We start from the raw sequence: 27,736 nt of genomic DNA, 5'->3' as shown, positions 1-27,736 counted from the left end.
TGATATGTCAACAAATGTTCACACATTTCTAGGGATATATTGTGGAGTTGCATTGGAGATGTATTCTGTGAAGATGTGGAGAACATTCTGACTAGTTGCAACACTGTCTGGTATGGAGGGGCCACCACACAAGATCAGAAATGTTGTGCTGGACCAATTAAACTACCCACCATCTTAATTCCATCCTTAATGACCTATCAGTCTTCCAAACGCTGCCCGAACCGAGCCACCCGTTGTAAACAGTGTGATGTTTGCAGAGCCCAAGGTGTTATTTAACAATGAGACTGTCTATCAGCCCACTGTTCAACGGAACCACTGTCACCCTGGGCCCTGCACAGTTCCCTTATCTTTGAGAGTCATGAATCAGGCCCACAACGCAACCAGAAATACTTCCAGGTGAGGCAGCGACGTGACAATAATGTTCAATCTCTCTGAGTTTGAGAACAAAATTCCATCTCTCACTCTCACAGAACCTGTCGCAATAATTACTCAGTTTTACCTTGGAATCTCCTCCCATTGCCAGACGCAAATTTTTATGTCAGGGACACACAACATACCATATCAGTTCAACAAAAGGAACAAACCCTTCGGCCCACAGTGCTATGCAGAACCAGTTAAATTAGTAATCAAATGGCCAGCTAAACTAATCTCTTTTGCCTACACAATGTCCATTTCCTTCACATCCGTTTGCCTATTTAATTGTCTCTTAAAAGTCTCTAATGTATCTACCTCTACCACCACCCCAGGCAGCGTATTCCAGGCACCCACCATTGTCTATGCAAAAACTTTGGTCCTCACATCTCCTTTTCTATGAATATCACTCTATGATTCTCGTTTTACCACAGAAGCATCCTGGTAAAGCTCTTCTGCAGCCTCTCCCGAGCCTCAACATCCTTCCTGTAATGGTGACCAGAACTGTATGCAATACTCTAGATGCGGCCTCACTAGAGTTTTATAAAGCTGCAAAATAACTTCCTGACTTTTGAACTCGGTGCCTCTTCTAAAAAAGGCAAGAATGCCATAAGCCTTCTTAACCACCCAGTCTACCTGTGTGGCCACTTTCCAGGAGCTGTGAACCTGGATCCCAGAATCCCTCTGCTTATCAACACTGTTAAGGATCTTACCATTGAAAGTGTACTGTCTCTTTACATTTGACCTACCAAGGTGCAACATTTTTCATTTGGCCATTTCTTTGCGATATCTGCAAATGATCGATATCGTACAGTATTCTTTGCCAGTCTTCCAAGCTATCCACTACACCTCCAATCTTTGTATCATAGAAACAAAGAGTCATAGAAAAAAACAGCACACAACATAATATCTCATCTCCTGTACTAAGTACTTTGATTTATGAAGGCCAACGTGTCAAAAGCTTTCTTAATGACCTTTTCTACACGTGTCACCACTTTGAATGAATTATGGACCTGTATTCCCAGATCCCTTTGTGCTACCGCACTGCTCAGTACCCTGCCATTCCTGTGTAAGACCTACCCTGGATGGTCCTACTGAAGTGCAACACCTCGCACTTGTCTGTGTTCAATTCAATCTGCTATTTTTTAGACCATTTTTCCAACTAGTCCAGATCCTGCTGCAAGCTCTAATAGTCTTCCTCGCTGTCCACTACACTCCTAATCTTGGTGTCATCCGCAAATTTGCTGATCCAGTTAACCACATTATCATCCAGACCATTGATGCAGATGACAAGCAACAACGGACCCAGCACTGATCCCTGTGGCACACCGCTAGTCACAGGCCTCCAGTCAGAGAGGCAACCAACAACTAACACTCTCTGGCTTCTTCTGCAAAGCCAATGTCAAATCTAATTTACTAGCTCATCTTGAATGCTGAGCAACTGAACCTTCTTGACTAACCTCCCATGCAGGACTTCATCAAATGCCTTGCAAAAGTTCATGTAGACAACATCCACCGCCTTGCCTTCATCAGTTTTCCTGGTAACTTCCTCAAAAAAGTCTATAAGATTGCTTAGACATGAGCTACCATAGAACATAGAATATAGAACAGTACAGCACAGTACAGGCCCTTCAGCCTACAATGTTGTGCTGACCCTTAAACCCTGCCTCCCATATAACCCCCACCTTAAATTCCTCCATATACCTGTCTAGTAGTCTCTTAAACTTCACTAGTGTATCTGACTCCACCACTGACTCAGGTAGTGCATTCCACGCACCAACCACTCCCTGAGTAAAAAACCTTCCTCTAATAACCCCCTTGAACTTCCTACCCCTTACCTTAAAGCCATGTCCTCTTGTATTGAGCAGTGGTGCCCTGGGGAAGAGGCGCTGGCTGTCCACTCTATCTATTCCTCTTATTATCTTGTACACCTCTATCATGTCTCCTCTCATCCTCCTTCTCTCCAAAGAGTAAAGCCCTAGCTCCCTTAATCTCTGATCTCATTGCTACGATCAAGGAGCGGATACAGGAGCCTGAAGACATACAGTAAACATTTCAGGAATAGCTTCTTCACCTCTTCCATCAGATTTCTGAATGACCAATGAACCCACGAACACCACCTCATTTGTTTTTACAACATATGCCGGTGATATTAGACCCAATTCTGATTCTGATTCGTTGCCAGTTTGGAAGATTTATATGTGACCAGAGCCCTCGAGAACAGGACCACTTTGACTCCACTATCCCTCTGACTCTCTGCAAAAGTGAATCATGTCACACACCTTGTGACCGAGCTTCCTTGGTCACTTGTCAGGCCATTCCATGTCCTCTCAGACCAGCACACACTTCATCTTGCTCAACCAAAGGAAATTTAAATAAGGCGACCAATATATTGTACAACATTTTATTTATTTTGTTCACTTCATTTAGCAATACAACGTGGAACAGACCCTTCCGGCCCAACAAGCCAGGCTGCTCAGAAAGCGACTGAATCCTAGCCTAGCAACATGCACAAAACGCTGAAGGAACGTCGAAGGGTCTTGGCCCAAAACGTTGAGTGTACTCTTTCCATAGATGCTGCCTGGCCAGCTGAGTTCCTCCAGCTTTTTGCGTGTGTTGCTTGAATTTCCAGCATCTGCAGGTTTTTTCTTGTTTGTGGTTTGATTATCCCTAGCCTGATCACAGGACAATTTACAATGACCAGTTAACCCACTAACCAGCAGGCCTTTGGACTGTGGGAGGTAACTAGAGCACCTGGAAGAAATCCACGTGTTGATGGGGAGAACATACAAACTCCTTACAGAGATGCGAGAATAGAACTCAAAACTTCAACACCACGAGCTGTAGTAGCCTCACGCTTACTGCTATATTGCTGTGGTGCCTCTTCTGACATAATTCTACTTTCACTAAAGCAGTTATATTCTGGCACCAGCAGGAAATCTCATTGAGAGGAAATAGAATTAACTCAAACTCTCCAATCTCCTTGTCTCTACCATTCATTGTGGTTCTATATCAGGGATTCCCAGCCTGGGGTCTACAGAACTCCTGCTTAATGGTATTGGCCCATGGCTTAAAGAAGGTTGGGAAACCCTGGTCTACATGGTCTTTAGCTGGAAAGACAGCCTCAGACCCAAATTTGACGGGCAAAATACTGGAAATCCATGGTGAATAGTCCAGTTCACTATTGATGTCGGCGGCTGGGTTACCTACAGGGTACCAGCCAAATCCCCATCCAAACAGCTGTAAAACCGGTCAGAAAGACTGCAATATTAAAGTGTAGAAATGCTGTACATATGAGGACTGTTTGATGGCTCTGGGCCTGTACTCCTTGCAATTCAGGAAAATGAGGGGCAATCTCATTGAAAGCTATCAAACGGCGAAAGGCCTTGATAAAGTGAATGTGGAGACTTTGTTTCCTCTGGTGGGAGAGTCTACAATCCGAGGACACATCCTCAGAATAGACAGGCATCCATTTAGAATGGAGATGAGGAGGAGTATCTTTAGCCAGAGAGTGGGGAATCTGTGGAATTCTTTGCCACAGGCAGCTGTGGAGGGCAAGTCTTTATGTATATTTAAGGAAGAGGTTGATAGATTGTTGATTGGTCAGGGCATGAAGGGATGCGGGGAGAAGGCAGGAGATCGGGGCTGAGAAGGAAAACTGGACCAGTCATGATGAAATGCTGGAGCAGACATGATGGGCCAAATGGCCTAATTCTGCTCCTATATCTTATGATTTTATGGTCTTATTAAGCCCTGGATTAGTTGACGGAAAAGGTTCCTGTCAGGAGTTCGCACAAGTAAACAGGTTCCAATGAAATGTGTGTGTGAGGGTGTTGAAATTAGAGCAGAAGTAGATCTGATTCCAGCTCCCTCCTCGTTTACCCAATGCTTTGTTATCAAGCACTGCGTCGGGATAAAAATAACAAACAACCAGCAGCTTAGTGACAACAGAACTGCAATCATACCGAGGTTTCACATTTCATAAAAACACTTTAGCTCACATTTTAACAACTAAGACTGAGGACTCTTCCCCTATGCACACTTCAATCAGCCTTTGCTTGAGGCCCAGATAATAACCAGCGTGACTGCTGCTCATGTACCAGGCTATTAACGTGCTTCCTGAAGCTTCAGTGTCTTTATCGAGGTACCTGGGCTCAACGGTGGAGGTGGGAAATTATTGATACAGGGCTGTAGAAGGGGGAATCTGGTAGGAGAGGACAGAAGGCCATGGAAGAAAGAAAAGGGGGGAGGAGCACCAGAGGGAAGCGATGGGCAGACAAGGAGAGAAGGTGAGAGAGGGAAAAGGAAATGAGGACTGGTGAAGGGGAGCGGGGGGCAATTACTGGAAGTTTGAGAAATCCAGGAGAGAGACTACCCAAATTGAACATAGGGTGACCTCAACAGACTGACAGGTGAAGTGTCGCCTCATCTGGAAGGACTGTTTGGGGTCCTGAATGGCGGTGAGGGAGGAGGTGCAGGGGCAGGTGTGACACTTGTTCCGCTTGCAAAGATAAGTGCCAAGACGGAGATCAGTGGGGAGGGTCGAATGGACAAGGGAGTTGCATGGGGAGTGATCCCTGTGGGAAGTAGAAAGTGGAGGGGGGAGGGAGGGAACGATGTGCTTGGTGGTGGGATCCTACTGGAGATGGCGTAAGTTACGGAGAATTATGTGCTGGAAGAGGAGGCTGGTGGGGTGGTAGGTGAGGACAAGAGGAACCCTATCCCTAGTAGGGTAGCAGGAGGATGAGGTGAGGGCAGACGTGCGCAAAATGGCAGGGATGCGGTTGAGGGCAGCATTGATGGTGGAGGAAGGGAAGCCCCTTTCTTTGAAGAAAGGGGACATCTCCTTTGTTTTTGAATGAAAGGCCTTGTCCTGAGAGCAGATGCGGTGGAAATGGAGGAATTGAGAGAACGGGAGGGACTTTCTACAAGTACCTGGGTGGGAAGAGGTATAGCCCAGGTAGCTGAGAGAATCAGTAAGTTTATAATAGACATAGTAGATAAGCTGTCTCCAGAGATAGGGACAGAGAGATCGAGAATAGGGAGTGGGGTGTCGGAAATGGACCGGGTAAATTTGAGGGCAGGGTGGAAGTTGCAGGCAAAGTTGATGAAGTTGGCAAGTTCTGCATGGGTGCAGGAAGCAGCACCAATGCAGTCGTCGATGTAGCGTAGGAAAAGTTGGGGAGTGATACCAGTGTCAGCTTGGACTGTTCCACGTACTCAACGAAAAGGCAGGCATAGCTGGGACCCATGCAAGTGCCCATAGCTACACCTTCTGTTTGAAGGAAGTGGAAGGAGCTGAAGGAGGGATTATTGAGAATGAGGACAAGTTCAGCCGGACGGTGGAGCGTGGTGGTGGAGGGGCACTGGTTGGGTCTCGTGTCCAGAAAGAAACTGAGAGCTTTGAGGCCTTCCTGGTGGGGGATGGAGGTGTACAGGGACTGGACATCCATAGTGAAAATAAAATGAAGGAGGCCAGGGAACTTGAAATCATTGAAACGATCCAGAGTGTATGAGGTGTCATGGATGTAGGTATGAAGGGACTGAATCAAAGGGGATAAAACTGAGTCGAGGTATAGCTGCTACAGTTGCCCCTACACCTACTCCCTCACTTCCATTCGGGGCCCCAAATAGTCCTTCCTGGTGAGGCAAAACTTCACCTGTGAGTCTGTTGGGGTCAAATACTATATCCCATGTTCACAGTGTGGCCTCCTGTGTATCAGTGAGACCCAACGTAGATTGGGAGACTGCTTTGCCAAGCACCTATGCTCCATCCATCAGAAAAACTGGGATCTCCCATTGGCCACCCATTTTAATTCTACTTCCCATTCCCATTCCGACATGTCAGTCCATGCCCTTCTCTACTGTCATGATGAGGCCACACTCAGGTTGGAGGAACAACACCTTGTATCCTGTCTGGGTGGCCTCCAACATGATGGCACGAACCTCGATTTTTCAAACTTCCAGTAATGCCCCCCCCACTTCACCAATTCCTATTTCCCTCTCTCACCTTAACATGTTGCCCATCCATTGCCTCCCTCTGGTGCTCCTCCCCCTTTTCTTTCTTCGAGGCCTCTGTCCTCTCCTATCAGACTCCCCCTTCTCCAGCCCTGTATCTCTTTCATTAATCAACTTCCCAGCTCTTTACTTCTCCCTCTCCCTCTCCCTCCCAGTTTCACCTATCACCTTGTGTTTCTTCCTCCCCATCCCCACCTCCTAGCTCTGTCTCCTCGTCTCTCTTTCTCTACCGCTGAAGGGTCTCTGGTTGAAACGCTGACTGCACTCTTTTGCATATCTGCTGCCTGGCCTGTTGAGTTCCTCCAGCACTTGCCAGATTGAACTCCATTTGCCTCCACTCAGCCCAGCTCCGCATCCTGTCAGTGTCCCGTTGTGAACTTAGACAACCTGCGACACCATCCACAACTCCACCATTCTTCCTATCAACTGCAAATTACTAACCCACCCTTCCAGTGCCTCACCCAGGTCATTTATAACAATCACAAAGAGCAGGGGTCCCAGAGCAGATCCCTGCAGAACACCACTGGTCACCGACCTCCAGGTAGAACACACTCCATCCACAACTACCCTCTGCCTTCTGTGGGCAAAGCAATTCTGAATCCATGTCACCAAGTTTCTCTAGACCCCGTGTCCTCTGATTTTCTGAATGAGCCTACCACAGGAAACCTTGTCAAATGCCTTACTCAAATTCATCTACACCACATCCACTGCTCTCCCTTGTGTTATCACTTCCTCGAATAACCCAAGCAGGCTTGTGATGGATGATCTGACCCTCACAACGCCATGGTGACTATCCCTAACCAGACTATGCTTCTCCAAGTGCTTGTAAACTCTGTCTCAAACAACCCCACACTGAAATTAGATTCACTGGCCAACAAATCCATGTTGACTATTCTTCACCACAGACACTACCTGACCTCCTCTCTCCTTAACCCTCTCCTCTCTCCACCCATCCCTCTCCTCTCTCCTTAACCCTGCCTCTCTCCACCCTCTCATCCTCTCCTCTCTCCACCCATCCCTCTCTCCACCCTCTCACCCTCTCCTCACTCAACCCATCCCTCTCCTCTCTCCTTAACCCTCCCTCTCTCCACCCTCTCACACTCTCCTCACTCCACCCATCCCTCTCTCCACCCTCTCACCCTCTCCTCACTCCACCCATCCCTCTCCTCTCTCCTTAACCCTCCCTCTCTCCACCCATCCCTCTCCTCTCTCCTTAACCCTGCCTCTCTCCACCCTCTCACCCTCTCCTCTCTCCACCCATCCCTCTCTCCACCCTCTCACCCTCTCCTCACTCCACCCATCCCTCTCTCCACCCTCTCACCCTCTCCTCACTCCACCCATCCCTCTCCTCTCTCCTTAACCCTCCCTCCACCCATCCCTCTCTCCACCCTCTCACCCTCTCCTCACTCAACCCATCCCTCTCCTCTCTCCACCCATCCCTCTCTCCACCCTCTCACCCTCTCCTCACTCCACCCATCCCTCTCTCCACCCTCTCACCCTCTCCTCACTCCACCCATCCCTCTCCTCTCTCCTTAACCCTCCCTCCACCCATCCCTCTCCTCTCTTCTTAACACTCCCTCTCTCCACCCTCTCACCCTCTCCTCACTCCACCCACCCCTCTCTCCACCCTCACCCTCTCCTCACTCCACCCATCCCTCTCCTCTCTCCTTAACCCTCCCTCTCTCCACCCTCTCACCCTCTCCTCTCTCCACCCATCCCTCTCTCCACTCTCTCACCCTCTCCTCACTCCACCCATCCCTCTCCTCTCTCCTTCACTCCACCCATCCCTCTCTCCACCCTCACCCTCTCCTCACTCCACCCATCCCTCTCCTCTCTCCTTAACCCTCCCTCTCTCCACCCTCTCACCCTCTCCTCTCTCCACCCATCCCTCTCTCCACTCTCTCACCCTCTCCTCACTCCACCCATCCCTCTCCTCTCTCCTTAACCCTCCCTCTCTCCACCCTCTCACCCTCTCCTCTCTCCACCCTCTCACCCTCTCCTCACTCCACCCTCTCACCCTCTCCTCACTCCACCCATCCCTCTCCTCTCTCCTTAACCCTCCCTCTCTCCACCCTCTCACCCTCTCCTCCTCCACTCATCCCTCTCTCCACCCTCTCACCCTCTCCTCACTCCACCCATCCCTCTCCTCTCTCCTTAACCCTCCCTCTCTCCACCCTCTCACCCTCTCCTCTCTCCACCCATCCCTCTCTCCACCCTCTCACCCTCTCCTCACTCCACCCTCTCACCCTCTCCTCACTCCACCCATCCCTCTCCTCTCTCCTTAACCCTCCCTCTCTCCACCCTCTCACCCTCTCCTCCTCCACTCATCCCTCTCTCCACCCTCTCACCCTCTCCTCACTCCACCCATCCCTCTCCTCTCTCCTTAACACTCCCTCTCTCCACCCTCTCACCCTCTCCTCACTCCACCCATCCCTCTCTCCACCCTCTCACCCTCTCCTCACTCCACCCATCCCTCTCCTCTCTCCTTAACCCTCCCTCTCTCCACCCTCTCACCCTCTCCTCACTCCACCCATCCCTCTCTCCACCCTCTCAGCCTCTCCTCACTCCACCCATTCCTCTCCTCTCTCCTTAACCCTCCCTCTCTCCATCCTCTCACCCTCTCCTCCTCCACCCTCTCCTCTCTCCACCCTCTCATCCTCTCCACCCTCTCACCCTCTCCTCACTCCACCCATCCCTCTCCTCTCTCCTTAACCCTCCCTCTCTCCACCCTTTCACCCTCTCCACTCTCCACCCATCCCTCTCTCCACCCTCTCACCCTCTCCTCACTCCACCCTCTCACCCTCTCCTCACTCCACCCATCCCTCTCCTCTCTCCTTAACCCTCCCTCACTCCACCCTCTCACCCTCTCCTCCTCCACCCATCCCTCTCTCCACCCTCTCACCCTCTCCTCACTCCACCCATCCCTCTCCTCTCTCCTTAACCCTCCCTCACTCCACCCATCCCTCTCTCCACCCTCTCACCCTCTCCTCACTCCACCCATCCCTCTCCTCTCTCCTTAACCCTCCCTCTCCCCACCCTCTCACCCTCTCCTCACTTCACCCATCCCTCTCCTCTCTCCACTCATCCCTCTCTTCTCTCCACCCTCTCACCCTCTCCTCACTCCACCCATCCCTCTCTCCACTCTATCACCCTCTCCTCTCTCTACCCTGTCACCCTCTCCTCACTCCACCCATTCCTCTCCTCTCTCCTTAACCCTCCCTCTCTCCATCCTCTCACCCTCTCCTCTCTCCACCCTCTCCTCTCTCCACCCTCTCATCCTCTCCACCCTCTCACCCTCTCCTCACTCCACCCATCCCTCTCCTCTCTCCTTAACCCTCCCTCTCTCCGCCCTCTCACCCTCTCCTCACTTCACCCATCCCTCTCTCCACCCTCTCACCCTCTCCTCTCTCCACCCTCTCACCCTCTCCTCACTCCACCCATCCCTCTCTCCACCCTCTCACCCTCTCGTCACTTCACCCATCCCTCTCCTCACTCCACTCATCCCTCTCCTCTCTCCTTAACCCTCCCTCTCCCCACCCTCTCCTCTCTCTACCCTCTCACCCTCTCCTCACTCCACCCATCCCTCTCTCCACCCTCTCACCCTCTCCTCACTCCACCCATTCCTCTCCTCTCTCCTTAACCCTCCCTCACTCCACCCATCCCTCTCCTCTCTCCTTAACCCTCCCTCTCCACCCTCTCACCCTCTCCTCACTCCACCCATCCCTCTCCTCTCTCCTTAACCCTCCCTCTCTCCGCCCTCTCACCCTCTCCTCACTCCACCCATCCCTCTCCTCTTTCCTTAACCCTCCCTCTCCCCACCCTCTCCTCACTCCACCCATCCTTCTCCTCTCTCTTACCCTCTCGTCACTTCACCCATCCCTCTCCTCACTCCACTCATCCCTCTCCTCTCTCCTTAACCCTCCCTCTCCCCACCCTCTCCTCTCTCTACCCTCTCACCCTCTCCTCACTCCACCCATCCCTCTCTCCACCCTCTCACCCTCTCCTCACTCCACCCATTCCTCTCCTCTCTCCTTAACCCTCCCTCACTCCACCCATCCCTCTCCTCTTTCCTTAACCCTCCCTCTCCCCACCCTCTCCTCACTCCACCCATCCCTCTCCTCTCTCCTTAACCCTCCCTCTCTCCACCCTCTCCTCACTTCACCCATCCCTCTCCACCCTCTCACCCTCTCCTCTCTCCACCCTCTCCTCACTCCACCCATCCTCTCCTCTCTCCTTAACCCTCCCTCTCCCCACCCTCTCACACTCTCCTCACTTCACCCATCCCTCTCCCCACCCTCTCACACTCTCCTCACTCCACCCATCCCTCTCTCCACCCTCTCACCCTCTCCTCTCTCCACCCATCCTCTCCTCTCTCCTTAACCCTCCCTCTTACTCCTTTCCACTCCCCAACCTCTCTCTCTTTCCTTCTCCCCACCTTCTATCCCTGTCCTCTCATCCCCTCCCACTACCCACTATCCCTCTCCCTCTCCCCAACTCTCCCTCTCCTCACCCCCTCTCCCACTCCCCACCCTCTCTCCCTCTCCCCACCCCCTCTCCCACTCCCCAAACCCTCTCCTCTCCCCACCCCCTCTCCCACTCTCCACCCTCTCTCTTTCCCCTCACTTCTCCTTCTCCCCACCCTCCATCCCTTTCCTCTCATCCTGTCATGGAGTCCCGCGTCGAGCCCAGGAGTTGCCTTGAAGTATCCTTGCCCCATCATGTCCTCGTCTAGTCTCAAAGAACCCGAGCCTCGCACGTCTTCGCCTGGTTTTGGGTTCTGAGCCCGAGTCAACACCCAGGTTCTGGGACCATGTCCAGTCTCTGGCCCGGAGTCCACGCCCAAGCTCCTTGTTCCCAGTCCCTCATCCTGGTCCTGCTTCCCTAGCCTAGTCTGTGTTCCTGTCCCTACTCCTAGTCTGCATCCGTCCCGTCATTTAGTTTTGTCTGTTCCTGTTCCTGGTACTGCAGTGTCTGTCTTGCATTTGGGTCCGTTCCCAATGCCTCTCCCCCACTGTGACACATCCCCTCCCACTCCCCACCCTCTCTCCCTCCCCCTACCCTCTTTGTCTCTCTCCCTCAGTGCCAACTGCCCCAGCATTCATCCACTCTCTGCTGCCTCGTCCTGGACACCTCCTGACCTGTCGGACCCAGAAAGGGTGGGTGGGTGTCAGTCGCTGACCCACAGGCTTGGCTCCCCATTGAGAGGAGAGACTGCCTTTTGTTTTCCCCTTTGCCAAAGGTTTTTTTCCAATTAGGATTAAACCAATAACAGTATCATATTATTACACCACTGCACTAATCCACTGTTGACACTGTTTACAGTCAGCAAATACAAATTACAACACAGTCGTCTCCCTCCAGGACGAACGTGTCCCTGATGGGGTCCACAGGTCTCAGAAATCTCCCACATGGATACCCCAAGGTACAGACAGTCGTGGACAAAACCCTGGGAGAGGGGCAGGTAGAATCCTCGGCTGTCCCTTTGTCTGGACCTCTGAATGGGCAATATGGTCAGGACCAGGAGCCTAGAGGACCCCCACTGGTCGGGGTCAATCACAGATGATGTGTCCTAGCTGTCTACGTGATATGCAAGGCAGTACGATATGGAGAGCGAACTGTTGCCCATGTCGCAGGCCCCTCCTCTCCAGCCGCTGATGAATCCACAGGAACGGCAGAGACCGATACAGTTTGGCACCCGCAGCGTCGCAGGAGTTGAATTTAACAATCCAGCTCTGGATTTCCACTTGGGGTTTACTCCTGAAGCTTCCCCCATGAGTGGGTATAGCCACAAGGCAGTGGAGGATTGAGGTCTCCTAGATGAGCTGTCAACCATGCCTGAGGGCCCCATCTGCCCGAAATGACTGGTTATAAGGCACCAGTGACCTGCTTTTGCCTTCTCCTGTCAGTGGTAAGCCAGGAGATTGTTAGAGGCTATTTGAGTATTTGAGAGGCACATCTCTGGAAGCACTTAATAGGTAGTGGGACCTCATCCCCACAAACCCTAAACCCGGCAAGTTTAAGGAGCCCAAAGCCTAGGCCAGGAACCCAAAGCCCAGGCCAGAAGCCTAAGAATCAACAATTCAAAAGTAGCTGCTTATTTTGTATGGTCAAATATGATGGCAGAATAGTATTAATGGTAAGACTATTGGCAGTGTGGAAGATCAGAGGGATCTTGGTGTCCAAGTCCATAGGACACTCAAAGCTGCTGTGCAGGTTGACTCTGCGGTTAAGAAGGCCTACGGTGCATTGGGCAAAACTCTTAGGTGTACATGTCGCTAGTGTGCCGAAGACTTTTGCACAGTACTGTATTTGTCAACGTGGAGCAGAGAGTGAGTTTGTAAATCTGGCAGGAGGAAAGGATGTTGGGAATGGCGAGGGTGCAGCACCACAGGAGGCGTTTGGGATGGTTGGCAGAGAAGGAGTGCCAGGCAAGGTCACTTAATTCCAAACAATTGTTTTATTGGTCATCACAGAATGTCTTTCTGGTGCTTCCCACTCCCTCCCCTCTCCTTCCCCTTTTCCCAACCATGATTCCCCTCTCCCTGCTCCCTTCCCACTCTCAGTCCACAACAGAGACCCATATCAGAATCAGATTTATCATCACTCACAGATGTCATGAAATTAGTTTCTTTTGTGGCTGTGCAACACATAAAATTACTACAGTACTGTGCAGTCCTAAGCGTCCCAGCTATATCCATCTGCCTAAGGCTTTTGCACAGTACTGTATGTTTTGAACTGGCCTGCTGCCGGAAAACAAAGGATTTTACAAACTAGGTCAGTGATAATAAACGAGATTGGGATTCTGATTTTGGACGTTCCACACCCATACCTTTCTTGTCGTCGAAGTACAGGGTCTGCTGTGCCGGGTTCGACCACTGGAGGGAGGTGTTGTCATTCTGATCGACCTTGCAGGTGAGCGTTGCAGTTCCGCCTTCCACCGCTGTCACATTCTGGGTCAGCGGGGACTGTGCCTGACTGCCTGTGAACAACAGGGAGAGAGAAATTGAGAGGGTGAGACCGGAGACTCGCCACATGTGAACTTGTAGCCCTGAAACCACATTACCTCCTTACTCAGTTCAGAATTTAAACTGTCCTGTCCAGCTGTACACATACGAGGATATATTTACATTTTATTAGGCACACCTGTACACCTGCTCGTTAATGCAAATGTCTAATCAGCCAATCATGTTGCAGTAACTCAATGTCTTAAAGCATGCAGGCATGGTCAAGAGGTTCAGTTGTTGTTCGGACCAACTATCAGAATGGGGAAGAAATGTGATCTACTTGGCTTTGATTGTTGGTGCCAGATGGGTTGGCTTCAGTATCTCAGAAACTGCTGATCACCTCAGATTTACACACTCAACATTCTCTAGAGTTTACAGAGAATAATGCAAAAAAAAAACAGCCTGTGAGTGACTGTTCTGTGGCCGAAAATGCCTTGTTAATGGGAGAGGTCAGAGGGGAATAGCTAGACTGTTTCAAGCTGACTGGAAGGTGACAATAACCCAAATAACCAGTCATTACAACAGTGGTGTGCAGAAGAGCATCTCTGAACGCACAGCGCATTGAACCTGGAAGTGGATGGGCTACAGCAGCAGAAGACCTCGAACATATACTTAGCAGCTGCTTTTTTTAGGTAGAAGAGATACCCAATAAAGTGGCCACAGAGAGTAGACACAAGAGATTTCTGCAGATGCTGGAAATCCAGAGCAACACACACAAAATACTGGAGGAACTCAGCAGATCAGGCAGCATCTATGGAGAAGAATAAAGAGTTGATGTTTTTGGCTGAGACCCTTCATCAGGACTGGAAAGGAAGGGGGGAAAAGCCAGAATAAGAAGGTCGGGGAAGGGGGACGAGTACAAGCTGGTAAGTGATAGGTGAGAGCAGGTGAGCAGGAAGGTGAGTGGGTGGAGGGAGGGAGGGAGGTGTGAAGCAGGTTCCCTGACACCCACCACCCTGACTTGCAAATAGGTAGTTGGTCCTTCCCTGTCACTGGGTCTGAATTCTGGATCTCTCCCCCAATTGTACCTGGGGGCACCCACACCGGAAGCACTGCAGGGATTCAAGAAGGCAAAAGGACATGAGAGCCTTCGTGCCAAGTCCCTAAAGGTTAACTCGCAGGTTGAGCCGATAGTGGATGATCTCAGAAACGAAAGGGTTAACTTATGAGAAGTGTTTGATGGCTCTGGGCCAGTACTCTCTGGAGGTTAAAAGAATGAGGGGGGAGCTCACTGAAAACTATTGAATAGTGAAAGGTCTGGATAGAGTGGATGTGGAGCGGGTGTGTCCCATGGTGGGGGAGTCTAGGACCAGAGGGCACAGATAGAGTGGATGTGGAGAGGATGTTTCCTATAGTGGGGAGTCTAGGACCAGAGGACACAGATAGAGTGGATGTGGAGAGGATGTTTCCTATAGTAGGGAGTCGAGGACCAGGGGACACAGATAGAGTGGATGTGGAGAGGATGTTTCCTATAGTGGGGAGTCTAGGACCAGAGGGCACAGATAGAGTGGATGTGGAGAGGATGTTTCCTATAGTGGGGGAGTCTAGGACCAGAGGGCACAGATAGAGTGGATGTGGAGAGGATGTTTCCTATAGTAGGGAGTCGAGGACCAGGGGGCACAGATAGAGTGGATGTGGAGAGGATGTTTCCTATGGTAGAGAGTCTAAGACCAGAGGATGCAGCTTTAGAATAGAGGGGCGTCCTTTTCGAACAGAGATGTATGTGTGTATGTATGGGTGTCTGCGTCTGTGTGTATGTGTGGGTGTCTGTATTTGTCTGTGTGTATACACAGTTCCTGTGCTCTCTCTGAAATGGTGAGGGTTCCCCCTGGAACTGGCCGCTGTGGATTGCTCCTGTGTGATGGTGGGCAGTCGAATCAAGTGGGGGCACAGTTGCTAAGAACAGAGGGGAAATAAAACAGGGTAGGATTTGTGTGAGTGAAGTCTAATGGCTGGAACGGGCCCACTGGCTGGCCACCCGATAAACACCTCAGCCCTTGGAACCAACTCTGACCACAATAAAAAGCTTTATGGAATCAAACTCATGACAATTACATTACTCTGGATGAGAAAATTGAATCACAATGGATTTTGCCGTTATACACTACTATGAACTGACCACACAATTCCCAGCTGGCTACCCTGACATCCTGCTCAGAAAACAAGCAACAGGGCCACCAGCTTCAGTTCAATAACCACGTGGCCCAGGGTTCGAGCAGTGGTGTTGAGCTGAAAGCCAGCTGAACCCACAAGCAGACAAAATGGACTGAATGAACTCGCTGGCTTCCGCTACTTGACCACTGAGGGGGCAGGAATACATCAGAGTGTATCTGCTGTGAGCCTTGCACACCGAACAAAGCTGTGACTGATCGAGCACTGTTAACAACTACAGAGTGAAGCTCCCTCTACACTGTCCCATCACACACTCCCAGGGCAGGGAGAGTTAGATACAGAGTGAAGCTCCCTCTATACTGTCCCATCACACACTCCCAGGGCAGGGACAGTTAGATACAGAGTGAAGCTCCCTCCGCACTGTCCCATCACACACTCCCAGGGCAGGGACAGTTAGATACAGAGTGAAGCTCCCTCTACACTGTCCCATCACACTCTCCCGGGGCAGGGACAGTTAGACACAGAGTGAAGCTCCCTCTACACCATCCCATCACACACTCCCAGGACAGGGACTGTTAGATACAGAGTGAAGCTCCCTCTACACCGTCCCATCACACACTCCCGGGGCAGGGACAGTTAGATACAGAGTGAAGCTCCCTCTACACTGTCCCATCGCACTCTCCCAGGGCAGGGACAGTTAGATACAGAGTAGGTCTCCCTCTACACTGTCCCATCACACACTCCCGGGGCAGGGACAGTTAGATACAGAGTGAAGCTCCCTCTATCTACGTTGTCCCATCACACATAACTTACCTCATGCCCAATATAGCAGTGATTTGAATTGCTGAGGCTGTAATATCTACTGCCTAACCAGCTATTGAAGGGAAAGAGCTCCTGAGGAAAAAAGAAGCAGCAAATATAATCAAGGCTTTCACAGAAAGATGTAATTGAAGTGATTGTATTTTGCACAACTTTAAACTCCTATGACAAATGTGATTGTCCATGGAGATGGCTAAGGAGGATGAGAAGGGTTGGGAATTGGACATGGTGCTCAGTGTGATCGTAATTAGATCTAAATTCCGAAATTGCTTCTGAACTAGAGAGCAGCTCCTGTAATTTTGGTCCATTTCTGGAGGCAGAGAAGTGGGCCTAATACATCATTATCATTCATTAAATCCGTCCACTTCAGGTACACAAGCAGTACAGCCATACCAAAACATCATCAGCCACTCTAGATGTGTCCGGATCACACCTAACGCATTAGCAGCAGAGTTGTGTCTTCCCTGCATCCACTTTCACTCAGATGGACCAGCTAACATGGTTTGCCTGTTATGTGACTTGTAATCCAACTCCTTGGCCCTGTTATGTGCATACAATGGATAATTACAACACCTTCTCACTAGTTAAAAAGATACAGCAATGCCTACCTTTCCTGATCGCTGCCAGGTCTCCAAACAGTGAAGAAATGAATCAAATGAGTTCTCCATTTCTCACAGCAGACTGCCACGACCAGGTAAAGTGATCAATTATTGTCACATGTACTGACATACAGTGAAACTAACAACCATTTCACGACATATTTCCACATCAAGGAATGTGGACGTCCCTGACAGGGATCTTTAGAAGAATGGAGGGGGATCTCACTGAAACCGATCGAATATTGAAAGGAGGTGGAGAGGATGTTTCCCATCGGACCAGAGAAGAAGAATAAATCTGGTCATAAGATATAGGAGCAGAATTAGTCCATTTGGCCCATCGAGTCTGGTTCGCCAGTCTATCATGGCTGATTTAATATCCCTCTCAACCCCATTCTCCTGTCTTTTCCCCGTGACCTATGACATCCTGATAAATCAAGAACCTATTAAGAATCAAGACCATATCAACCTCTGCTTTAAATGTACACAATTACATAGTCTCCACAGCCGTCCGTGGCAATGAATTCCACTGATTCACCACCCTCTGGTGAAAGAAATTACTTTTCATCTCTGCTCTAAATGGATGTCCTTCTAACCTGAGGCTGTGCCGTCTGGTCCTAGACTCACCCACCATAGGAAGCATCCTCTCCACATCCACCCTATCAATAATCAATAGGTTTCAATGAGATCCCTCCCCCACCTTATTCTTCTAAGCTCCAGAGTATACAGGCCCAGAGCCATCGAACAATTGTCATACATTAACCCTCTCATTCCTGGAATCATTCTCATGAACCTCCTCCAGAACCTCACCAATGTCAGCACATCTTTTTTAGATAAGGGGCCCAAAATTACTGACAATACTACAAGTGTATTGTATTTGCCTTCCTTACCACTGACTCAGCCTGCAAGTTAGCCTTCAGGAAATTCTCCACAAGGACTCCAAAGTCCATTTGCAAAGTTTTTGTTTGAATTTTCTCTGTTTAGAAAATAGTCTATGCCTTTATTCCTTCAACCAAAATGCATGACTAAGCACTTCCCAGCATTGTATTTAATCTTCCACTTCTTTGCCTATTCTCCCAATCTGCCAAAGTGCTTCTGCAGACACCTTGCTTCCTCAACACTGACTGCCCCTCTACCTCTCTTCGTATCATCTGCAAACTTGACCGCAAAGCCAACAATTCCATCATTCAAATTGTTGACACATAACGTGAAAAGAAGCGGTCCCTACACCAACCCTGATAGAACACCACTAATCACTGGCAGCCAACCAGAATGGGCCCCTTTATTCGCACTCTTGGCCTCCTGTTGGGGTCAATTGTTAAGGATGTGGTTTTGGGGTACTTGCAGGTACCTGATAAAATAGGCCATAGTCAGCATGGTTTCCTCAAGGGAAAAACTTGCCTGACAAATCTGTTGGAATTCTTTGCAGAAATAATAAGCAGGATAGACAAAGGACAATCAGCTGATGTTGTGTACTTGGATTTTCTGAAGGCCTTTGACAAGGTGCCACACATGAGGCTGCTTAACAAGTTACAAGCCCATGGTACTACAGGAAAGATTCCTGGATAAAGCAGTTCCTGATTGGCAGGAGGCAAAGAGTGGGAATAAAGGGAGCTGTCGGTGGCTGTGGTGTTCCACAGAGGTCTGTGTTGGGACCAATTCTTTATACTTTATCTGTCAATGATTTGCATGATGGAATTGGTGGCTCTGTTGCAAAGTCTGCCTATAGGTAGATGGGCAAGCAGTTTTGAGGAAGTAGAGAGGCTACAAAAAGACGTAGATTAGGAGAATGGGCAAAGAAGTGGCAGATGGAACACAGTGTTGGGAAGTATATGGACATGCACTTTGGTAGTAGAAATTAAAGATTGACTATTTTCCCAATGGAGAGGAAATATAAAAATCTGAGGCGCAAAGGAATTTGGGAGTCTTTGTGCAAGATTCCCTAAAGGTTAATTTGCAGGTTCAATCTGTGCAGGAGTCAGTGGGCCAAAATGGGCTAATTCTACTCCTATATCGGATGGTCTTATGGACAAGTTTTGACAGGTGACAATAATAAAACAATTTGCCAATTTAATTTGATAAAGAGAAAGATTAGCTTTATATGTCACACATACATTGAAGCATCAAAACATGCAGTGAAATGTGCTGTTTGTGTCAACAACCAACACAGTGCAAGGATAATGCTGGGGGCGGCCTGCAGCTGTTGCCGTGTTTCCAGCACCGGTGTAGCATTCCAGCCACACAGACAAACTGCTGGAGGAACGAGGAACTCAGCAGGTCAGGCTGCATCGATGGAAATGAACCGTCAATGTATTGGGCCGAGACCCTTCTTCAGGATTGAGAAGGACAGGGAAAGACACCAGAATAAAAAGGTGCGGGGAGGGGAAGGAGGCTCGCTCGAAGGTGACAGATGAAGCCAGGTGGCTGGGACAGGTAAAGGGCTGGAGAAGAAGGAATCTGACAGGAGAGGAGAGTGTGCCATAGGAGAAAGGGAAGGAGAAGGGGATCAGGGTGAGTCAATAGGCAGGTGAGTAGAGGTAAGAGACTAGAGTGGGGAATAGAGGAAGAGGGGAGGGGGAGGGAAGTTTTTTAACAGAACAAGAAATTGATATTCATGCCATCAGGTTGGAAGCTACCCAGATGTAATGTAAGGTGTTGCTCCTCCACCCTGAGGGTGGCCTCATCTTGGCACAAAAGGAAGCAATGGACCGACATGTTAGAATGGGAATGGGAATCAGAATTAGAACGTTCGGCCAGCGGGAAGTTCGCTTTTGGCGGGTGGAGCGGAGGTGCTCGATAAAGTGGTTCCCCAGTTTACGACAGAGGTGGAAATGGAGGTGAGGGAGGAGGTGAATGGGAAGGCAGAGCACTTTGGCCGCTTGCAGGCTTAAGTGCCGGGAGGGAGATTAGTGGGGTGGGACGAATGGTCAAGGGAATCATGGAGGGAGTGATCCCTGTGGAAAATGGCGGTGGGTGGGGGAGGGAGGTAAAGATATGTTTAGTGGTGGGATCCCTTTGGAGATGATGGAAGTTGTGGAGCATAGCATGCCAACAACTTATTAACCCGAACCCGTACGACTTTGGAGTGTGGGGGGAAACGGGAGCTCCTAGAGAGGATCCACATGGTCATGTGGAGAACATACAAGCTCCTTGTAGGCAGCAGCAGGAACTGAAACCTGCTCGCTTGCACTACAAAGCATTATACCAGCAACTGTGCTGTTGTGTCACCATTTGTGTCCGCTGTGAGTGAGGTCTTTGCTTTTCGGGATGCTGACAATATTTCTGGTCCCTCGCCGGTTGCTCTGTGGCAAATAGTGAGGTGGTTTGGGCTTGCATTGTGTGTGGGTCAGACCTGAAACTGGTGAGATGAGGCAACTTGCCAGAAGATGATAAGACTACCAGACATGAGTAGAATAAGGCCATTCAGCCTATCAAGTCTATTCCACCATTCTATCAGACTGTTATTAACCCTGTCATCCCCATTCTCCTGCCTTATCACCACATCCTTGACACCCTAACTAATCAAGAAACTATCAACCTCCACAGCCATCTGTGGCAATGAATTCCACAGATTCACCATCTTCTGGCTAAAGAAATTCCTCCTCATCTCTTTTCTAAATGGATTTCACTCTATTCTGAGGCTATGCCCTCTAGTCCTAGACTCTCAAACTACAGGAAGCATTCTCTCCACATCCACTCTATGTGGACCTTTCAATATTCGATAGGTTTCAATGAGATCCCCCCTCATTCTTCTAAACTCCAGCTAGTACACACCTCTTACATTAACCCTTTCATTCCCAAGATGATTCCTGTGAACCTCCTCTGCACCCTCTGCCAGGAGCGACGTGACGAAGAATCGTCATAACTCTGGCAGAAGTTTGTAAGGGTAGAAGTACACATGGACAAGGGGATGGGTTAAACAACAAGGATAGGAACTGGAATGTTGCTGGATGGGACAAAGTCTGGAGGTGACTGGGGCTGAGACAGCAACACAGCAGCCAAGGTCACGGTGTGCAGGAGCATGGAGGTGGACACAAATGGATGTGGAAGCTTTGGAGAGAGTGCAGAGGAGATTTAGCAGGATACTGCTCGGATTAGAGAGCATGTCTTGGAGAAAAGGTTGGGTGAGCTAGGGCTTTTCTCTTTGGAGTGAAGGGGGATGAGAGATGACTTGATAGAAGGGTACAAGATGAGAAGAGGCATAGATCGAGTAGACAGTCAGGGTGGAAAAGGTTAAAAACCAAGGGGCATAATTTGAAGGTGATTGGAGGTAAGTATAGGGGAATGTCAGAGGTAGAGGTAGATACATTGGGACATTTAAGAAACTCTTAGATAGGTGCAGGGATGATAAGGCTATGTAAGAGGGAAGGGTTAGATTGAGCTTAGAGTAGGTTATAAGGTTGAACTCATGGGCTGAAGGGCTTGTATTGTGCCACAGTATTATTCTATGTTCTATGAATCCCTTAGGCTGCAGCAAGAGGCTGGTCGGTCAGACCACTGCTTGTTACCATAGCTTGAATCCGACAGGAATTCAGGCAGGGATGGAGGACAACCACTGCCCAGGAACTTGGACTGTTCCAGCAGCAGACCATCTCCACAGAGCTGATCCCAACTAAGTCAAAATTGGATTGGGACAGATCCAAGCGAGGACCTCCAGGAGAACAAGGTAAGCAGGAAAGGATCTGCCTGGGGAAATCAAAGGCACAGGAGTGGAACCGAGACAATAGGCAGGGGAGTTTTTACAATTTCTGGGGGTTGCAGAATTAGACAAAGGATAACAGACTGTAGGCATGGATACACTTTAAACACTGCGGGGAAAGTATCCTATGACGGTTCTTCCCACCAACCAAGGCACAGCCGCTCTTCTGAAGTGTTGAGTGTAGCAGTGATGGACAATCTACTCTTTGTACAAAACACCAAGGGAAAGATCTGCTGTAAATCTCGATTAGTTCTCTTTTTTATTAGTTGCTTGTGCTTTCAACAGGCTGTGGATTGATTTGTGAAGCAGCCTGCATTACAACAATGACACTTCAAGGTAAATGCAAAGGCTTTGGTCGATTTGTGTATTTAATTGTCTTTGCGTTGTGAAGAACATGGCTGAGGAATCCAAGCCTCTTTAATCAAAGCCAGTATTACAGTCCATGAGGCTGACAGACTGCAGAGAAGCTGAATAGAAACAGCTTTGCCGGCAGGGTAAAATTATACTTCTCTACAAAGTGTAAGAGTGCTTGTTTCACTCTCCAATTAAACCCCTGACAACAACATTCTGGGAAAATCTGACTTCCAAACCTATGATTTCTAATGAGTCATAGAGACACTCGGGAGAGAAACAGGCCCTTGAGCCAACAGATCTATAAGATCAAGATTAAAATAAGATTATAAACACACAAAATTCTGCAGCTACTGGAAATCCAGAGTAACACACACAAACTGCTGGAGGAACTCAGCAGGTCAGGCAATACACATGGAAATGAATAAACAGTTGACCCTTCATCGGGACTGGAAAGGAAGAGGGAAGAAGCCAAGAGTAAGAAGGTGGGAGGGGAGGGGAAGGAGGTCAAGGTTTTAGGTGGGGGAGGGGGGGATCCTATGAGTTTCCTTCTTCCCCAGCCCTTTATCTTTCCCAGCTATCACTCCCCAGCTTCTTACATCATTCGCCCTCTCCCACCCCACTTGGCTTCAACCATCACCTCCTGCTCTACCTATCACCTCAGGTTCCACCATCACCTCTTGGGTCATTGGAGCCTCTATCTTCCTCTCACCCCACCTTCCCTGAACACCCCAGACCTCCTCTCCCCTCTGGCGCCACCAACTCTCCCCCCATCCCACCACCACTGCCGCCATTCCCAGCTCTCACTCGTGCTGCATCTTCACCATTCCCTGCGACCTTCCCTCTGTGAGGCAGAATGTTCTGCCATCGGCGAGGGCCTTACCTTTAATCCCCTTTGCCTGCACCTCAGTGAGTTCTACACCTGCCTCTGTCTCCAAGCCCACTTTCTTGGCAGGATTTCTACACCCTGCCCTGATGACCTCTCCTCTGTCTCCAACCCTTGGTTCTCCGCCGGCTCTGGATCTTTTCATCTCGAGTTGCTGACAAAATGTCAACTGTCTTGACTTCAGCACTCCTCTCTCCTCCTCGAATTTTACCCGCTCTGAATGCACTGCCCTCCACTCTGTCTGTACCAATCCCAACCTTAGCATCAAACTATTGTTGTAGTATGGCACACTGACTTCTCCCCTGCTGAGGCCAGGCTGCAACTCTCAGACACCTCCTCATGCCACTCCAGAACATCAGAAAACCATCACTGACCTCATCAATTCTGGAGAAACCCCACCCACCACCACCAAACGCATAGTTCCGTTACCCCACACTTCCAGCTCCAATCCAAGATTCACAAACCTGACTCTCCAGGTAGGCCCATTCTCTCTGCCTGCTGCTGATCTACCAAACTCCTGTCCTCAAACCTCGACTCCATTCTGTCCCCTTCAGGCCTGTCCCTTCCCACCAACATCCACAACACTTCTCATGACCTCAATCTGCTGACTAACTTGCAATTTCCTGGCGCTGGCTGCCTCATTTTCACCATGGATGTCCAGCCCCTATACACTTCTGTCCACCATCAAGACCCCTCGAAGTTCTATACTTTTCTTTCAACAGAAGACCTAGGCAATTCCTTCTCCACCATCACCTTCTTCTGTCTGGCAGAATTGGTCCTCATCCTCAGCAAATTCTCCTTTGGCTCCTCCTCCCTTCTCCAGTTTTGAGGCATTCGTAACCATTGGCACCCATATGAGCTCAGCTGTCCCTACCTTTCCGTTAGACACTTTGAACAGTCCATATTCACAGTTTTCCATGGTAATGCTGCCCAACTCTTCATTGTGCTGTTTCCTGCACCCTTGCGGAGCTCATTCATTTTATCAACTTCCATCCTGCTCTTAAATTCACTCGGCCCATTTCTGATACTTTCCTCCTCGTTCTCTTTGTCTCCATCTCTGGAAACAAATTGTTAACCAACATCTGTTACAAAGCTATTGATTTCCACCCCATCTCCTATAAAAACGTTATTCCCTTTCCTCAGTTAATTCTCACACCTTCCCCCTTCCCTTCCAGTCCTGATGAGGGGTCTCAGCCCAAAACGTTGAACATAGAACATAGAGTAGTACAGCACAGTACAGGCCCTTCGGCCCACAATGTTGTGCTGACCCTCAAACCCTGCCTCCCATATAACCCCCCACCTTAAATTCCTCTATTTACCTGTCTAGTAGCCTCTTAAACTTCACGAATGTATCTACCTCCACCATTGACTCAGGCAGTGCATTCCACGCACCAACCACTCTCTGAGTAAAAAACTTTCCTCTAATATCCCCCTTGAACTTCCCACCCCTCACTTTAAAGCCATGTCCTCTTGTATTGAGCAGTGGTGCCCTGGGGAACAGGCACCGGCTATCCACTCTATCTATTCCTCTTATTATCTTGTACATCTCTATCATGTCTCCTCTCATCCTCCTTCTCGCCAAAGAGTAAAGCCCTAGCTCCCTTAATCTCTGATCATAATGCATACTCTCTAAACCAGGCAGCATCCTGGTAAATCTCCTCAGTACCCTTTCCAGTGCTTCCATATCCTTCCTATAGTGAGGCGACCAGAACTGGACACAGTACTCCAAGTGTGGCCTAACCAGAGTTTTATAGAGCTGCATCATTACATCGCAACTCTTAAACTCTATCCCTCGACTTATGAAAGCTAACACCCCATAAGCTTTCTTAACTACCCTATCTACCTCTGAGGCAAATTTTAGGGATCTGTGGACATGTACCCCCAGATCCCTCTGCTCCTCCACACTACCAAGTATCCTGCCACTTAACACTCACAACACGCTGGAGGAACTCAGCAGGTTGGGCAGCATCCATGGAAACGATCAGTCAATGTTTCGAGCCGGAACCCTTCCTCAGGATTCGTTGTTGACTGATCATTTCCACGGATGCTGCCCGACCTGCTGAGTTCCTCCAGCGTGTTGTGAGTGTTAAGTGGCAGGATACTTGGTAGTGTGGAGGAGCAGAGGGATCTGTGTGTGTCCGTCCTTGCCTGGGTGCCGGGTTCACCACAGAAGAACGATCGTATCTGGAACGGAGGGGTCACAGTCGGTGACCTCAGAAGACATTACAAAGGGCTCGCCCGAAAGCTAACTGCAAGGAATATCGAAGGTCTGTTTGGAATCCGTTTTGAATATTCATTCGCTTTCGCTCTCTCTCTTCTCCCGCCCCAATGGCACAACAGCGATTACTGCGAACTGAACTGAACTAAATTGAACTGAACTTTGCGTCACTTGAAACTGATCATTTACCCCTAGACTGCGATAGAGCTTGATTGATCCTATTATCCTAGTTCTGTGTACATGTGTGTTTTACCATTGCTAAACTGTTGCATTTATATCCTTTTGATTAGAGTACTGTGTTGCTTATTTCTTTAATAAAACTTTCTTAGTTCCAGTAATCCAGATTCCAACTAAGTGGTCCATTTCTGCTGGTTTGGCAACCTAGTTACGGGGTACGTAACAGTGTCGTCTACAAACTTGCCAACCCACCCTTCTACCCCAACATCCAGGTCGTTAATAAAAATCACAAAAAGTAGAGGTCCCAGAACAGATCCTTGTGGGACACCACTAGTCACAATCCTCCAATCTGAATGTACTCCCTCTACCACGACCTTCTGCCTTCTGCAGGCAAGCCAATTCTGAATCCACCTGGCCAAACTTCCCTGGATCCCATAACTTCTGACTTTCTGAATAGGCCTACCGTGTGGAACCTTGTCAAATGCCTTACTAAAATTCATATAGATCACATCCACTGCACTACCCTCATCTATATGCCTGGTCACCTCCTCAAAGAACTCTATCAGGCTTGTTGGACACGATCTGCCCTTCACAAAGCCATGCTGACTGTCCCTGATCAGACCATGATTCTCTAAATGCCCATAGATCCTATCTCTGAGAATCTTTTTCAACAGCTTTCCCACCACAGACGTAAGGCTCACTGGTCTATAATTACCCGGACTATCCCTACTACCTTTTTGAACAAGGGGACAACATTCGCCTTCCTCCAATCCTCCGATACTATTCCCGTGGACAACGAGGACATAAAGATCCTAGCCAGAGGCTCAGCAATCTCTTGATTGTTTAATCATTTCCATAGGTACTGCCTGACCTGCTTCGTTCCTCTAGGATTTTGTGTGTGTTGCTTAAAATAATATTAGCTTTATTTGTACGTTGAAACACACAGTGAAATGTATAATTTGAGTCAATGACCAACATAGTCCAAGGACGTCCTGGGACAGCCACACTTCTGGTGCCAACATAACATGTCCATAACTTACTAACCCCAACTTTAGACTGTGCGAGGAAACTGGAGTATCCGGAGGAAACCCACATGGTCACAGGGAGAACGTAGAAACTCTTATAGACAGAGGCAGGAATTGAACCCTGACTGGCGATTGCTGGTGAATTAGTAAAATGGTTTATTAGTGTCACACGTACAAAAGGTACAGTGAAAAACTTGTATGGATTTCCATCAAATCCATGCACCGAAGTAGAACAAGGGAAAGTCATCAACACAGGAGATTCTACAGATGCTGGAAATCCAGAGTAACACACACAACATACTGGAGGAAGTCAACAGAGGGTCGTGGTAAAGGGAGTACATTCGGATTGGAGGGTTGTGTCTAGTGGTGTCCCAGGGAGGGGAGGGACGGGTGATCAAAGGGAGAGGGCAGGGTGATCAAAAGACGGGGGAAGGTGATCAGAGAGGGGGAAGGAGTGATCAGAGGGGCTGAGGCTGGTGATCAGAGTGAGGGGGAGGGGGGATCAGAGGGAGGGGGGTGTTCAAGGCAGGAAGGGCGGGGGATCAGAGGGACGGGCTGAGGCTGGTTATCAGAGGAAGGGAGAGGGTTGATCAGGGGAGGGGGAGTGGTAGGGGTAATCAGAGGGAGCGGGAGGGTGATCAGAGGGAGGGGGAGGGTGATCAGAGGGGCTGAGGCTGGTGATCAGAGTGAGGGGGAGGGGGGATCAGAGGGAGGGGAGGGGTATTCAAGGCAGGAAGGAGGGGGGATCAGAGGGACGGGCTGAGGCTGGTTATCAGAGGAAGGGAGAGGGTTGATCAGGGGAGGGGGAGTGGTAGGGGTAATCAGAGGGAGCGGGAGGGTGATCAGAGGGAGGGGGAGGGGTAAGCAGAGGGGGGCTGAGGCTGGTGATCAGAGTGAGGGGGAGGGGGGATCAGAGGGAGGGGAGGGGTATTCAAGGCAGGAAGGAGGGGGGATCAGAGGGACGGGCTGAGGCTGGTTATCAGAGGAAGGGAGAGGGTTGATCAGGGGAGGGGGAGGATGATCAGATGGAGGGGTGATTGAACCCGCAGCAGAGCTTCACACTGGCATCCAGGGTGTGGGGAGAGATGGATGGGTGGAGGCGATATGTGTTGGGGGAGGGGAGTGTGAAGGTTACAAGGGGTGTGGGTGGACAGATGGGTGGGTCAGGGAGATATGTGTGTGGGGAGAGGTGGATGGGTGGGGCTGATCTATGTGGGGGGAGGGGAATGTGAGGGTTACAAGGGGTGTGGGGAGATGGTCGATGACGAAAGGAAAAGAGGGAAGGGTGAAGATGGAGTGGTGGGAGGGGCAGGTGTAGAGGCATGAGTGTAGAGGATATGTGATGGGTGGGGTGGGGTTTGGAGGGATGGAAGGATGGTGGATGGGGGAGGGATGGAGGGATGGTGGGTGGGGGAGGGAA

At 49.7% G+C, this 27,736-nt stretch overlaps 1 protein-coding gene across 2 annotated transcripts in view; it reads right to left on the bottom strand.

Annotated features, from left to right (window-relative positions):
- Positions 1-27,736, bottom strand: part of cadm2b (cell adhesion molecule 2b) — a 302,946-nt gene that overhangs the window by 192,146 nt on the left and 83,064 nt on the right. For both annotated transcript variants that reach the window (XM_063050208.1, XM_063050209.1), the window contains exon 2: positions 13,259-13,408. In XM_063050208.1, the coding sequence (XP_062906278.1) occupies positions 13,259-13,408 (150 nt within the window). The remainder of the gene's footprint in view (positions 1-13,258; positions 13,409-27,736) is intronic.

Source organism: Mobula hypostoma, chromosome 6 (assembly GCF_963921235.1).
Source record: "Mobula hypostoma chromosome 6, sMobHyp1.1, whole genome shotgun sequence".
Taxonomy (NCBI): domain Eukaryota; kingdom Metazoa; phylum Chordata; class Chondrichthyes; order Myliobatiformes; family Myliobatidae; genus Mobula; species Mobula hypostoma.
Note: the sequence above shows the minus strand (reverse complement) of the source record. Positions and strands in the feature narration are given on the sequence as shown.